Source organism: Leptonotus elevatus, chromosome 1, assembly GCF_054856555.1.
Source record: "Leptonotus elevatus isolate MCC_2025b chromosome 1, RoL_Lele_1.0, whole genome shotgun sequence".
NCBI classification, from domain to species: Eukaryota; Metazoa; Chordata; class Actinopteri; order Syngnathiformes; family Syngnathidae; genus Leptonotus; species Leptonotus elevatus.
This window is the reverse complement of record NC_141239.1, coordinates 35055727-35072502: the sequence shown is the minus strand read 5'-3', so window position 1 is coordinate 35072502 and position 16776 is coordinate 35055727. Positions and strand designations below refer to the sequence as shown.

General features: G+C 38.3%; 1 protein-coding gene across 3 annotated transcripts in view; it reads right to left on the bottom strand.

Annotated features, from left to right (window-relative positions):
• Positions 1-16776, bottom strand: part of map4l (microtubule associated protein 4 like) — a 76637-nt gene that overhangs the window by 50376 nt on the left and 9485 nt on the right. For all 3 annotated transcript variants that reach the window (XM_086094763.1, XM_086094771.1, XM_086094780.1), the window contains exons 2-3: positions 7685-7884; positions 1987-2073 (exon numbers count right to left, since the gene is read on the bottom strand). In XM_086094763.1, coding sequence (XP_085950889.1) covers positions 1987-2073; positions 7685-7874 — 277 coding nt within the window. In that variant the 5' untranslated portion in view covers positions 7875-7884. The remainder of the gene's footprint in view (positions 1-1986; positions 2074-7684; positions 7885-16776) is intronic.

The following is a 16776-nucleotide window of genomic DNA, read 5'->3' as shown; positions in this document are numbered from 1 at the left end:
TCAGAAATGCATTGTCAATTAGACGGCCCCACAAAGATATGAAACAAACGTGTGCGTGTGGGTGTGGGGGGGGGGGGGTGTAAAACGTATCCCCAGTTAGTCCCTGAAAAATTCACCTAATCATATTTTTTGCATTTTGTCTTGACTGCGAGACTAACATCTGTGTATGTTGGGGAGGAGCTAAGTTTAGCCTGGGTTGTTAGTGGAAGTTACAGCCCATTTATTTTCATTACTTGTGGCAGGGTTCAATCCCAATCAATCCCAATCATACATGGATTGCCTTACCTTACTTTATACTATTTTAACAGATAGCGCTTTAGATGAATGTAGTGCCTAACTAAAATACTGGCCTGAGATAATTATTTGAATGAGAACATTTCAAATGGTTTTAGACTGGTCACTCACTAGTCAATCATAGGGCAGGTAAAAAAAGAAAAAGGTTTTGGCATGTGGGAAGAAAAAAAAAGTGCCTAAGAAAATTTATGCAAAAATGAGAAGCTTGCTTGTGTGTAACTCCACACAGAAAAGTCTAAACTAAGATTCAAACCCAGAACTTTTTATTATGATGCAGACATGCAAATCATGTCATGCACAACCGTGGTACAGAGTTTGAACATAATTCGTTCCTGCGAAGTGTTCAAAGTCCGAATTGTTCAACCTCCAAAACATTTTCTCTCATAGGAAATAATGTAAATGCAATTAATCCGTTGCCAAGCTCCAAAACAGAAATGTCCTATTTTAATTTCTATTTATGTTTTTTAAATTTACACCCACAATAAAGAATACCTTACCTTTTTTGTTGTGGTGTGATGGCATCAGTGGATGATAAATGCTATGTTAGTCCTAGCTTTAGTTCAGTGCTGAGTTTGTGTATTTCACATTGGGCTTGACAATGGTAATAGTTTAGCCTTGTACAAATTATTTCCTCCATTCCCCACATCAAAGATTTTACCTACTTGGTGTCATTTGAAAAATAAATACTGTATAATATTTTTATTTTTCATAATTAATTCATGTATTTAGTTTCCTGTGTTCACTTGCTCTCTGGTCATTCTGTTGTCACTGAACATTATAAGTCTCTTCCCTGTTTTCCTGGTGGTCCTTGTGTCTTGTTTTGTTTTTTGGAATACTCATTACCATGTTTGATCTTGGCTCTTTAGCAATCTTCCTTCTCTTCTTTTGTAAATACAAATGTTTTCTCCTGCACCACTGCCTTGCTTTGTCTGCTCCCCTGCAACTGAGTCCACCTGTTTTTGCTTCCACTCCACCACACAGAACTCTTAGCACAATTGTTTGATAAATAACTTACATGAATTATGACTTTAAAAAAAAGTGCTGCACTTTATGTATGCCACTATATTACAGTTTGTCTCAGTCATTTTGTTACATTTCTTGAAACTTTCTCGAAATTTGCAAAATAGTGCATTTCCCCCCCCCCAAAAAACCTCATGGATTACCTGCAAAAAAGTGTCTTGCTCAGAATCCATAGTTCATCCCTCAAAAGTAAAAATGTGAACATGTCATGGCCATCAGAATGACAGGTCCTTTTTTTAATTTAATTTTATATTAAAAAATATATTAAAAATAAATAAATAATAATAATTTTAAAAAAAAATGACAGGTCCTGTTATCATTGTGTACAGATGTGACAGTCAAATTGCTTAGTCATGTTGTCAATGTAATAGCGTACTCTGCATGGATGGATGGTCTGAGGTGAACAGCAGTTAAAGTTTTGATGGCCATTATTCTAAATTGCACAAGTTACTTGGTCTTCTTATTTATTTATTTATTTATTTCTGTGTTTTACAGGCAAGCATACATCCTGATTAGACCTATTCGTAAAATGCCGTACAGTTATCAAGAGGTTTACTCACCCAAACTATATATTTTTTTTAAACTGCCAAGTCATAGGTTTTTTTTTTGTACATTTGAGTTAAAGCAAACATTAGGTATCAAATAATAGATTTTTCATCAGAAAACTCTTACCAGACAGGTAGTCGGAAGTGAATGCTGGCTGTCCAGGTGGGTCTTGGCGTCCACCTGGTAACATCACTGACGAAGTCACCCCAAGACCTGCCCGGGGAAAAACACAAATCATTATGAAAAATGATCAAGTATATATACACCAGTAAATCTCTCCCAAGCTAGTGGATTCACAGACTATGGAGGCCATCAGGGGCACCAGTTGGCTCCAGGAATTTAACCAAAGGGATCATTGCACATTTTATCCCTATCCATCACCTGAGAAGATCCCAAAATGATTGTCTGTCACTTGCCGCTTGCACACCAAACATTTTCCAAAATCGTCTGCAGCAGTCAGTAAGTGTCCCTCTCCCGATGCGTGCGCATATTTGTGCATCTTTGACAATGACGCATGCAGACAAAACATGTCGCTGAAGGGTCTATCGTCATGGTTACACCAGAAGAGGACGACAGCATCTGTGGCTCCTTCGGCCACACTTGCTCTTGGCAACAGTGTCTGAGAATCATCACGTTTGCGTGTGTCACTGAAGGACATACTACTCGTGACACTCACACTTACTCGCACACCCAATGGTAAAATATGCAACTATTAGCATATGGCTGCACAAAACACAAACGACTCATATATCTGCAGGATTGAGGCATTGGGGGAAATATACAGTTTATTAATATTCAATATTGTTAACACATAATGTAGTAATATAGGCTAAACACAAAGGTATTATGTATCATCAAAAACATTCAGAAATAAATTATTTTCAGGTTCAATTCAATTCATGTTTTATTTCACGCTTTAAAAATGAACGAAATGAAAAGGGGACAGAAAGAAGTAAAACGATGTCAAGAGAAGCGCTTTTTTTTTTTTTAGACCGGTGGTTTCGAGCTTGAGCCATGCATATGAGAGAATGGTTGAAGAAGTGCAACAATGCTTACTACACTTAATTCAGATCAAAGTAAAATAAATAAAATACATTTAGTCAGCAGGACATAAATAATTTCCTGATTGGACAGAAGGCAGCGCAGTAAAACATCCATACACAAAAAGTACTTCCCACTTCTCAAATTCTTATTATTATTTGCAGTTTCCCTTTATTTTGTTTTTATTTGTTTCTCTCCTTTTGCAAATACAGCTTTCAATCACTTTGGTTTCTCATTTGTTCTTGAATTTCTTTGGACTGTGGCATGAAGTGTTTCGGTTGAGCTCTTGTAGCCTACTTGACTTTTAGAAAGACGAAGAACCATGATTTCACAATTCAACAAATCTGGCGGTAATCAGTGTAATTCAACTCAGCTTTTCAAAATGTGCGATTAATCACATCATAATCGACTCATGAGCAATTAATTTTTTTACATAAGAGGCCAGAAAAGTTTGAATATGTTTTTCTTTAATAAGTGAAATTATCATTTAGAAGCTGTGTTTTGTATTCATTTGGAGTGCCTTGACGATCAGAAACAAACATTTAAGTGTGATGATTACGCCAAAAAATCTGAAAATAAGTTTCTACACCTCTGTACATGAAGTTAAGTAATAGTTATTGCTTTTCAATGTGCCGCTAAGTGTCGGCATCGTGCCTTCAAATTTTTGCAGACTGACAAAACAAGAAGCGAAAAGGTATTTCTGTCATCTGACTAGGAATGCTAGTGCTACGATCAGCGCTAAAAACAAAGCAGTCTGTCATCTGTCTCAAAAACTGAAAGAAACTGGAAGTCCTGTCAAATGTTCACTGGAACAGACCAAGTCAATGCATCTTGTGCAACGGCAGGCAATAGACACGCGCGCACACAATGAATGTGAGGGCAGCACAGCTGGAATCCAGTCAGGCCTCTGAGGACTGCAGTCATTCTCCAGGCTCAAGGTCAAACATGGATCCATCTTTTAAAGCCAAACTGCATTTCTGCATCACTAAACTGAAAGCTCTCCTTACATTTCTCATCCAAGTAAAAGCTTCCAAAGTGGGGTACCACCCCAAAAATAGATACCCATTGCGTGGGTGGGTGGGAGTGAGTGGTTTTAAATCAACATCATGTACTGCGGTTGTTCACAAGATGCAAAGCTGACCTTTTTCTGTTTAGTTTATTGTGCAGGTACACATTTACAGGGAAAGGCTCTTGAAAGGCAACTCAGTTATTGTGACACAGAGCATAAACATAAAGAGCTACGTCATAGTGCAGATATGATTATGTTATGTGCTACTGTAAACACTGCTGGGGTGTAACGCTTCTTGCGATGTGCAGTGATTAACATCATGAAATAAAATGGCATTATGACCAACTGGTAGTGTTGTAATAATGTATAATTAGCATCCGTTCCGTCATCAACCGAAAGGTTGGATCATTTTGTGGAATTTTTGTTTCGCTGTTTGGTTTAATTCATTGACTGTTTTATTTTTTACTGCATTTCAGATGTCCTGTTTTGTTGGTGGTATTTGAATGCACCTCCAAGCATGGTCAAAAGTGAAATTGAAAGCACATTTTTACTTCTCTCCTGCAGCAGATACAAATTTTCACTCAAATGTATTATTGTGTGTAAACGCCATAGGACAATTTAATGACTTAAAACCATTTGCGGAAAGTGTTGCTCACAAATTATTTGGCTATGAGTGAGTTATTTAACCTTATATGCTAATTTCGTTGATATCCCTTTGATCCAGATTTTTTTTTTTTTAATATATAAAAATTTTACAATATAATTTCTACCAAAACGCTACATTACTTCATATGGTCCAAATCTTGACTTTTATTTTTCAGATTTTGTATTTTTCCAATCCAAGCAGTTACCTTACATGAAAAACATAAAACAACATTTTTTTTGTGCATTAAAAAAAAAAGGCTATGTTGGGTTTCTCAGAACCTGGATGAGTGTTCATGGCTGATGGTGTCCGTCGCGGTAGAAAATCTACGCTCTGAGGATGTGGATGATGCTTGCACACGGAGGTACCTCGTTGCCAAGTTTGATAGCACTGGCAGAGTGTACTTCACATTTCACCACCAGGTGACCGGATTCACTAAGGTTCGAGTTGATGGCTGGCCTGTATCTGATTTTGTACTGCTGTATCTCGTTCTGAACCTGCTGTGTCCGTGGGATGCGGAGAGTGTTCCTGTCTTATTTCAACTGCCATGTCCTTATCAGCAAATAGTTCTTCAAGGGCAGAGCTTTGGCTTTTTTCTGGAAACAAGAAGAAAAACACTCAATCAGGGTAGATGGCAGCAAGTTAATTTGGGTAAATTAAGGGGTGTCTTTAAATATTTTTATTTCACCAGTGTTGCTACTGCACAGTCTTTACTAGCTAACGATACGCTTTATCTGTACTACTGATTGTCACACCCACCTAAGTGGGGCGAAATTCTTTCTCCGCATTACCCGTAGATTCTTATTTAGATAGCTATTGTACATAGCCATAAAACAAAGCTACACATTAATATCTTAAGTTAGTGACACAAGATCCCAGTGCAACTCACGTAATGAGTTGCAGTAATGCTGGGTTTCGTTAAACGTAAACTTACCTGTTGAAATTGCAGACAGTGCATGGCTGTGGTACGTCATCTTCTTACAGTTGAACAGTCAGGTACTTTAATAAATTAGTCGTCTTAGCTCCTCCCAACATACAAATTTCAATCAAAATGGATGCCTTCAACATGTGAGTATAGAAACAAAAAGTAAGGAATCTCAACCACCGCAGTGGGTCAGACCGGCGAACAAACAAATGGATTTAGCTAGCGAGCAAGGCGTGCTCTAAACACACAAACCACCGCTGGAATCGGTCCACCACCTGAAATGTTCTGAACTACTTCAAATTCAACCTATATCTGTCGCCTTCTACACCTTATTCAAAAGCACCCCTGTAGTAGTCTGGATACAGTACTGGCATTTCCTTAACAACCAGTTGAGACTATCGTATCACACTACACGGGGTATGACCAAGACTGTTAAATGCTTGATTGTTTTTTTTTTTTTATCTTTATGTATGGGGTCTGTAACAGATGAAAAACCTGTATGTGTGTACCAGTCCTAAGCAGACGCTCAGTGGGGTTGCAACTTTTTCTATTGCTAGTCCTAAACTATGGATTGGGACCATTTAGGGGTCTCTACACATGGACAAGTCTGTCCATGTTTACTCTCTACACAGAATGAGACTCCCGATTTATTGTTTTTGTTTTCTTAAATTGTTCAACTTTTATCTATGTACAGCGCTTTGTTTCAATTTTTTTAAATTGCTCTAAAGATAAAATTTAGTTGAGTATTTATGTAAAATAAGACCTAAGACTCATTAGTCGCGGATGTCAACTACTTTTTGTGATGAAAAGCTTCACTTACATTACATCATAGTCACCTTAACATATCTGCTGGACTCAGCACACTTACACAGCCATCTTAGTTATGGGCTCTGACAGCTTAGGACAAGATGCGTGTATGGCGTGAGTGCCGAGTTGTGTGTGAGTGGGTGCGTAAGAGAACCAAACGCAGACAGCTTGAATGTGAGGGTGCTGAGGTTGAAGCACCACTAAACTGCAGTCGCATGTGATAGTAGTTTAGAATGCACAGAAGTTAAAACTGTAGACACAGATATATACGTAAGCACACGAACAAACATTGCTACTTCGTAGCTTGATCAAAACATGTAACATATGGACTCCAGATGTTGTGTGACCCTGCAGAATGACAAATAGTGATACACAAGAACATTTGTGCAACCTTAAATAAGTGGTGGGAAATATTTTGTAATATACACAAAGTACACAGAGTACTGACGGTGTGGCTCAGTGGTGGAGTGGTCGGCTCCCCTAACCCAGAGGTTGTGGGTTTGAATCCTATGCCATTGGCTTACATTCTACGAGCCAGAGATACGTGGAGATTAGCAAAAGAAAACCAAGCACGTCATTCACGTTCGGCACACAGTTGGATATTTCAAACATATAAAAAAACTCATTCAATGTATCAAACAGAAATAAATACTACGTGAGCACATTGCAGGGGGTACTTAGAATTTTTTTCCCAGCTCAAAAATCTCTGTCATAGACGCACCAAAATCAGAACAGCCGCATGGCAACCTAAATTTCTAATAAACCTCAGATTTTTTTCCCACACTCTATCGATTACTTTTCAAAGGGCAATATAAATAGGGCTTCGTGCTACACGATTAAGAATTGTGATCACACTAATTATTTCCAATTTTTATGTGCTCCATTTTAAAAACATGAAACAATAAACATCTCTTGTTGTCGTTTTATTGTTGTTGTTGTTTTTCCTCAATTTAACACTGCGTGTGTTAATTTGTTTTGGGGGAAGTGTATCATCATGATGTTGGACCTTGTTGTTGATATTGGAAGGTGGACTGAAAATTATTATTATTATTTTTTTTAACTCTCACAGTAGAGAACAACAAAACCACTAAACAGAAAATCATAATGACAGTTTCCTCAAAATTCCAGACGACATCTCACAAGACACTGAGAGACATTTGGTGAAGCCTCACGATCACGTTTATCCTCTGGCTGTTTGCGACATGTTACGGAAAACCTGAGCTATGCTTTTCAGCCAACATCCAGTAAACAAACATCTGTCTTGGAATATACCAGCACACCAACAGCCTAAAGTTTTGCGACAAAAGTATACAATTTCTTTAATCCAAAAATGAACTTCCTTAATAAAAACACAATTTCCTCTTTGGAGTCTTTGAGTGAAATGTTTGTCGTGACTCACCACTCTTGGTGTCCTTTCCATCCAGTAAAGGTCGGTAGTCACTCTTGGTCATTGTCTCTCCCACCTTGTCGTCATAACTCTCTTTCTCCAGCGCACTCATAAAGTCTCTCTTCATCAGAGCCTCGGCAGGGGCCCCACCTGGGACGCCACGTCCACCCCCACCCAGAGCATCTCGCAGGCTCAGGTCCATAGTCTTCTAACTGCAGAGATCAAATAGAGAGACACAAACCATATTACTCACAATGGAGCTATTTTACTCTTCCTCTTCAAAGCGTCACTTTAAAACGTGTCTGTCTGACAGTCACAAGTCGTAATGGGCGTGTACACAGTACATTTGACTCCATTTAGAGTGGGACCAAATAGACGCAGTTGTAGAGTAAGCTAATATTTACACTTCGAAGAGAGTAAAATAAAGAATTGAAATTTAAAAAAAATAAAATAAATACAAGTCAATCAAGGTTTGAGGAACGAACTCATGACCTTCAGCTTGGGAGACTGCCACATTACCACCTGAGCTACGCCCCTCCTACTGTTTGCTTATCTCCAAGAGAAGACCAAAAACATTGTTGTGCTGCGTGGCTCGGAGTAGATCAGCTGTCTCCCAAACTGAAGTATGGATCAGCACCTCCGTGTTAGCCTGGGAGAGAAACGGGCGGTATTTGGCAATATTCTTAGAATTGTTAGATTAGACTTCTTAATGATTAGATAGGTGACTTGAGCTAGGCCGTTGTGTCGCTGTGACCTGTCCTGGCTTGGCGTCTTCTTATCTATATCTGCACTCTGGCGCACTTATCCAGTTGAAACCAGTTAAGACCATCTGGTCAAACATTTTCATATGGGCTAGGCAGATCCATCGAGTAAATAGTTCAACTGAGAATACGCAGTCTCCTGGTTGTTATTATTAGTAAAGCGAGCATTCATGTCAAGATAAAAGAAATGGTGAGAAATTCCCATCTGAACTTAACAACAAAAACTGAAATGTGTGACTACAGTCATCACCTATGGAACCCTCTAATTCATTCGCCCATAGTCTCTGAAACTGAATAAAATGAAACTGTAGCTTCTCCCATCTGACTTTGAGCGAGATGCAGACTACACCCTCAGTTGATTCAATTGAAAGAGAATTGAGACCACACCAGCTGTGTAGCCATTAGACTACTAATGGTTGCAGAAGTCATGGAAGAAGTTAAGTGCTGTGCTTTTTTTTTGTTTTTGTTTGGTTGCTTTTCTTCTCTGATACAGGGATTCACATAAGCGTTGTGCAGGTGCTCTTACACACAAAAAATATTCAATTGAGTACCAGATGCAAATCTGTCACTGCGCATTTGCGCACTAAGTATTTAACTTTTTTTCTTTCTTTTTTTCAGAGCACAGGAGTGGGCAGAGTTGTAGGTGTTGCCTGGGCGGAAACAAGAAATAATGCACTTTTTAAATATATACAGTCGATACCGTTCCACATACAAACACAAAACTGTTCCCTCGTCACCCCGCCCTTGTGAGCTGCGCCGCAGGTAAAAAAGCAAGGTGGTTTAAATTACCCAATGACAAGACATTATTTCTCAATGGTAGTCTGGCGCTGTTTGTGTGTGCATTTTGCTTGACGTTATAACAAACAGTAGGTAGCCAAGTTGATGAAATGAGCCAGAGATGGTTGCAAACCGTACAGGGTTCCTTAATTCATGCTCATGTGACACATTGGGTTTTCATTAACTATTTAGGCTCAACAAAATTGCATCACTTACACCGGTTAGCGGTACCTCCTGTGAAAAACATATACGTTAAACTCATGATAGTTTAACGTATATAGTTACGTATATAGCATTGTTTTTAAAATGGCCTAACAACTCCCCAGATCCTTTGAACACACAAGAAAGTACAGTATAAAGCCCTTCTATCTTCCTTTGTGCATTTGGTGAGGCATCCTTTTCCATTCTCATAAACTGTTGATTCACTAACAACTATTCACAGTTTAATGAAGGCCAAATAAATTCACCCATTCATCCATTTTGTAAACTCATTTGAGTGTCATAAACAAGTGAATTTTTAAAGGAGGAATTATTGTATGATCCACTTGATACATGTCAGAAACCAGAAATCTTTTTCTGATCATGTGTATTTTGTTAGCTCTATTTAATTCAGTAACAACTGTATTACCTTATTCAATGAGTATATAGCTAAAGAACATTTGTCAAGCTATTGATATAGCCACAGCTGTTAATAATGCACTAATTATTTACTAATTAATAATAAATCCTGCCAGTGAGGTCTGTGGGTCAAGAAAAAATAAGCACCAAGTAACAAGCTCTGTGCACCCCTGACTACATAAAACTGTGAAAGACAGGGACGCATAGCACATGCCAAATAATCACTGATTAGTAATTATTTGAATTTTAAATAGGAACCTAAATTAAAAATGTATTATATAGGCTTTTTTTCTTGAGTTTTTTTTTGTTTTCTCCACAATCTGTCTCCTCTCTGTTGTAGACTGAGGTCAAATAAAGATTGTATACAAGTTCTTCCAGAACAAAACTCATTCGAGCATGTTTTGATTACCCTTGCTTTGTGCACTGGGGCACAATCATACTGGAACAGAAACACACCAATCCCAAAATGTTCATGCAAAGTAAAAGCACACAAATGTACAAAAGTTATTGGCGGAAATTATGGGTTTAGTCAAAATCCTAATTACCACATTTTTTTTACTAGACTAACTAACTATAATCACGACTATAATTTTTTCCAGAGTATAATTTGAATTGATTTTCACATTATTTTCTGTCTCTACGTAAAAAATGCCACAGTTGCGTACGGTTGAACCAATGAGTCATGATTTCATTGCTAAAAAAAATTCTTATAAGGTATATCTCCGAGTGCCACTCAAAGATTCATCTGCATCATGTTTTCAGAGCCTTCAACAATCAAATGAAAGCAATGCCCATCAGGAAAAAAATTGCTGCAGAATGTACTATTTCTGCTTCTTCCTCCATTTCTTCTTTTACTTTTTTTGGCGGTTGGCAAATACATTTGGTGTACTACCACATTTGCCATTCGCCAAAAGAAAGTTAACAAGACTAGAGAACAGTGATTTTGGGTGCCAATCCATCTTAGTCAAATCTGAGTATGTGCTGAGCTGATAAATAGAATTGTAGTGCTCAAAATGAAATATCAATTTGTGGATTTATCAAATCCGAGAAATGGAAAGAACTGTCCACAAAATAAATTAGAATTAAAATTAAAAAAAACGTTCATTCATTGTCATGATGTTAAATGATACAAATATTAGGTAGAAATGGTGTCCTGACACTTTGACACCCTGACCTCGGAACAAACCCCTCATTCTTTAGGATCACTTTTTTTACATCCCCATGTCCAGCCTCCCAGCACAACAAGTTGTCATTGTCTCAACTTCCAACACACACTGGCCAGCATCCAATTTGAGGGCATGCAGTAGTGTAAGCAGGGAACTGTAAGCCATTGTTTCAGGGAAATGGCGCAGTACAGTGGAGACCAATTTTCATTGTTTTTCCCACTCTAGTCTTCTTCAGCTAAGAATGAATTAATTGCTCACTAAACCATTTCATTATTCTAACATCTAAAGGATGTAGTCATGAATCTGCAGTTTCTAACCTTCACAACACTCTCAGTGTATTAGTCTCTAATAATTCAGCGGGCCGTTGGAACGGTTTCATAATCTAAAATATTCAGTGGCCTGAATTTAGAGCTCTTTGTTGTCTCTCGTCCATTCTGCACAGGTTTTTCCGGTGCAATGAACAGATATTTTTACACAACTACTCTATATTTGTGTGCTATCACCTAGATAAATATAAGACCTTGGACCAAAATGCGAGATGCAAGAAAGGTTAGGATTAGCATGCATGGTTGGTTTACATTTTTGATTTGACCTTTGACCAATCTTACATCAGTCATCATGTGTCAGATTATTACAAAAATGGAGATCAACAATGTGAAATTAAGTATCCAGCTAATTGGGCAATCCTATATTGTCTATCTTCAAAAACAATTAAGGACTGTTATTCTGGCAAATAATTATACAGTACTTTCACTGATTAATTAATAACTGCTCCGTTTTCACGTTAAGCTTCAAGCAGCAGAGCAATATTGATTCGCTCACAACGACAATAGTTGCCTGAAGAATGACATCATTGGACTTCCCGCTCGCTCCCGGACAACTGTTTATGACTGCAACAGGTTTGTGGCATGACTGCCCGAATCCTGAAGGATGCCTCCCACGCTCTCTTCCAGGCAATCGAGAGGCTGCAATCCAGTTACAGGCTACACTTTCCGGCCTGTAGGACCTGGAGGAGCAGAGCCACACTGCCTACTGAACTCCCAGAACTTTGACCTTTAGGACCCCAATTTGATGCCCTTATTTAGTTATTTGCTCGCATATTTATGTTGTTGTTAGAAACTTGTGTAAACGAATGTCACTCTGTGCTTTAATTTAACAAAAAAATCTGAATGATGGGCTTTCTATAAAAGTTGGGAAACACTTAGCTATACAGTGGCTATCAACGCAAATCTCCTCCAAATGTTAATAGAGCTAAATGCAACCCTACTGACTGTGACAAGTGAACAGAGTTATGTTAGCATGGCTCGACATCTTAGCACATCAGGGGTCCATTTCACAAAGCAGGTTCAACAAACACTGAGACTAACCCTGAACAGCGAGTTGACATACACTGAGAGAGGAAACGCTGATTTGAGCTAGTTTTGTTAACGCAGAGTAGTTTCACCTGGAGTTACCACCACACTAAAAAGACCGCATCAATGGAGCCCCGTTTCGACGAGCCACCATGGCAACGAGAAAGCAGAGGGTGGCTTTTTACCCCTCTCAACTGGAAATCTGAATGAGATCATACGGTGAATTTGAACATGTCTTTAGAAAGTTCGACACCACAGCAGCGCCCTATAGAGGGAGGCAGCGTGGGAGAACGTTGCTGCTCGAGTCAATGCGTAAATTTAAATGTAGTCCTTTGCTATCACAATAATATTACAGGGGAAACCTGTTGAATAGTAGCTTATACATTTAGGTGCAGTCCTGCGGGGGAGAAGCACACTTGACTTAAAATGCAATATAAAAAACTAACGATGAAATATATTAAAAACATTATTCAAACGGGTATAAGAAGAAAACGGAGCGCAACATACAATATATGCTGTGATGTGAGCGCATGACAACGTACGGCTGGTAATGTTGCAAATGTAAGGACGGATGAAGTTGTGTATGTGGATGATGGACTGTGATGTGAAACGGTATCGTTCAAAAAGATAACTGTCCGGAAAGGCCATCATATCTATGCGCGGTCTGATAACAATCTTGCGACGAATATTTAATTCCCTGTGCAAAAATGCGGCACCTTCATCAATAGGGCCATTGTCAAAAGGACATGACATGTTTGTAACAAAAGTGGACTCTACGCTCTAGACTATAGGCGCATTTAAGCAAAAACTCGCCGCAGAGGACTGAATGAGGAAATGAAATGTCGTGTGTGGCTGAAAGGAGGCGGGGACAGAGAAAAACTCGAGGTTCATTGTGAAAAACCTGCTACTGACCAGGTTTGATTCATGTTACTATGGTAACTGAACGAGAGCTTGAATGGCCTCTTTGCAATGAAACAGGCTAGAGTTACCTCTTCCTCTGGTTTCAGTTACCTCCCTTTCTAAAACGGAAAACGCAGAGTTACCCACATTTCAGGGTTTCTTGACTCAGGGTTATCACTAAACCTGCTTTGTGAAATGGACCCTTGTATAGCTTCATTTATTTTGCTGTGTTTACATGATCTGGACTTGCTATCGCTACAGTACACACAAAATTAGAATTTTAAGACAACCTGAGCTCTATACATGTTAGATTTGTGATGATGATTATGATTGTATCAAGGGGCAGACCAGGCCGATAATCAGTGCCAATATTTGGGATTTTGACGCATATCGGCATCTGTCTTTTTTTTCTTTTTTTTTATCTGAAGGCCGATAAAGCTTTCTCACCGAGCGGTGAATGTTTGCAAACTTTGTGAATTTTGGATATTGTCAGGGTTTGTAAAATCTTGCAAAGATGTTCACAAACTGTTTTTACTTGTCACAAAGACATTTTGAACATGTTCAGACATTTTTTCTCACTGTTTGATAGCATCTTTTGAAAAACTTTTACGAACCCTGATGAAAATTCGAAATTTGTTTTGCTCGCAAGCATCCGTCAGTCAGTGAGATACCAGCTTAAGTTATCAATTTAAAAGTGGGTTAACTTTTTATGTATTTATTTAAATTTTCACTTAACTTTATTAGAGATGCTGCTGCCACTGGGAACTCCCTGAACTTTTTGTTTGTTTGGAAATTAAAACTAAAATAAGTTTAACATTTCAATTTTTTTTAAATTGTATTTACTGTAAAAAACCTTTTGGGATCTGTTTACTTTTTTGATACAATTTTAAAATAAAGCTGCCTATTTTCTGCCTGCTTAATTATTTTTTTTTTTTAAACTTAACATGTTGAAAATTTGAAAAGTTGTTTTTAACAAATATGTTTAAAGGCATTTAAAAAAAGCACAACGGTCTATCACTAATTGTAATAATTGTTATGATTTTTAGGGATTTTCTATATAAAAAAAAATTCTCAGACTGATACCAACACGAGTACTCAATTCTTAGTAGTCACCTATACCAATACCAAGTATTGATACCACTACAATTTTTTTTATACATCACCCCGATCCCCCGCCACCCCCTGACAAAAATGACATAATATTAAAGACAGCCCTATATATACCAAAATAAAATTTTCCAAAAAATTGCATGAAATTAATGTCAATTTTTAATTCTTCTGATTTCTCATTTCTACTTCCTGATCGTAAAATGGCCACAAGAGGGCTGTCGATAGTGGTATCAGCCACGAGTACCGATACCAGGTATCAGTACTTGTCCATCCCTAGTTATTATAATTATTAGAACTAGTCAACTGCAATGGAGTGTATGTGAAGATAATGTACGTACATCATAAAATACTAAATGCTTGTGGTACACATTAAATACATGAGATGAGGTTACTATGCTATAAATATTTGGCTATATTAAGCCTCTTTCAATAGAAGTTCTCTGTAGAGGGTGGCATTATGATGTAACTGGTGGCAAGCAAAAAGCTCTGCATGTCTAATGTGTATGTGTGCATGGTGATGAGAGCGAGCGAGAGAGAGAGAAAAAAAGAGAAAGAGAATGAGAGAGAGAGAAAGAGAGAGAGATGGAAAGAGAGAGATGACGAGGAGGAGGTGGAGTTGTGAGACAGCTGTTGAGCTCTGAGATTAAAACCTATCTCGGTACTCACAATCCCTGGCTCCCAGCATCCGCCGGCCACCTCTCCCTCTCGGAACCCACCCCGCCTGCTACATAATCATCTCAGCCTCCAAAACACAGCGAGCTCTCACGCCAACTACGCACATGCACTCATAAACAGACACATGCATGCAAACAGGAGAACATTTTCTGCTGTGTTCAATACATGGGAGGGGACACATTTTCTCAAATGCATGCATTCGATTAATTCAAGGGCAGCTGATTGACATTCAATCAAACGTTTAGACCTTGTACGACTTGCTTCTGTTACGAGTCAAGTGACACGGTTCCTTGTTGCAATTGTCCTCACAATCTCATCATACGCTCATACAGTCAATGTATTTTGATATAAAGCACATTTGGTTGCATGTTTTATTCACGGTGCACCTAAGTATCCTCAGAGGTCAAAGTGGAATGCATCAGGATTGGCACCGCCTCTATGAAAGCAGTTACAGGCTAGCCACAGGTTAGTGGGGCTAAGTGATGAGTCATTGTACAACATCTGTGGTCTTAGCTAGTGACGTAACAGCAATGAATGGAGAGGTTAGTGGCCTCGAGGAGAAACTCTTTCCTGCTTTCATAGGATTATATTCGTTGGAAAAGCAATAAAGAGTCACGTCACTAATACTAATGACGGGCCATGTTAATTTGTGTTTAGTTTATGTTGAATAAATCGCTGCTTGAGTCAAGATGCATTTCAGTGTTCCAGGAGTTTAGGAAGTGGAGTGATCCAAAGACAGGGAGTAAATATATCGGATGGAGTGTTGTAAATAAACAAACAAATAAATAAATCAAACGATTTACAAAATGTAATCCATTCATGCTATGGAAGAAGCAAGTTGCAAAAACAAGATGGCTGCCTATGACAACAGTATCTCAGCTTTTAAATAACTCTCAAATATGAAAGAACAGTTTTCAGTCGCGTTACAAAGGCTCAAGTTACCAGTCAAGTCACCATTGGCAATGGTCACTCTGGAAATGTAAGTTGTGGACGGTCCCTAACCTGGACGGCTGACACCCCCCACCGTCCCACCCTCACACAGAAGGAGATGAAACCTCAATCAGAATTGCAATATTTGGTGATAGATGACGACATTTTTCTTGCCCATTATGTCAGCAAACACCCATTCAAATGAACGCACCGAATACGTCATCACGATCACGTGACCTGGATAGATAGCGTTGCCCACGGTATGTTCTGATTTTCATGCTTAATCGTTTGTTTTTAATCTGTGAAAAAGATGCAGAGATAGTTGCACTTGTATTCTTTATACACAATGCCTAATTGAATACTGGAAAATGAGTTATAAGTGGTGTTTTCTTTTTTAAAGTGGGGACTCTCTGCAAAAATAAATAAATAAGAACTTGAGATTAAAGCAAACCCTTTTCCACTGCACTTTATTCAATTTGTTGATTAGGTAGTAGTGTTTTGCTTGAGCCACTTAATTCACTGTTAGCAGGTAAAAACAGTAAAAGCCCCCCAAAAAGGATCAATCTGTTTATGAAAAGGCCTACGATTTTTTAAGCACTTTGCTGATCAAAGTTTGACTACAATTTTTTTTTAGCTGTGACAGACAAAAAAAGAAAGAAAAATAGAGCCAAAGTTATTTCGTTACTTCAATAGTGTTAAAGTTGTTCCTGCCTGTGCAACTCTGCGATCAGGAAAACATGGCTGCACCTAAATTAGGTGAGTGTAATTTTAATATTTGTAAATCATTTAATTATGAGCATGTTTAAGTAACCTTT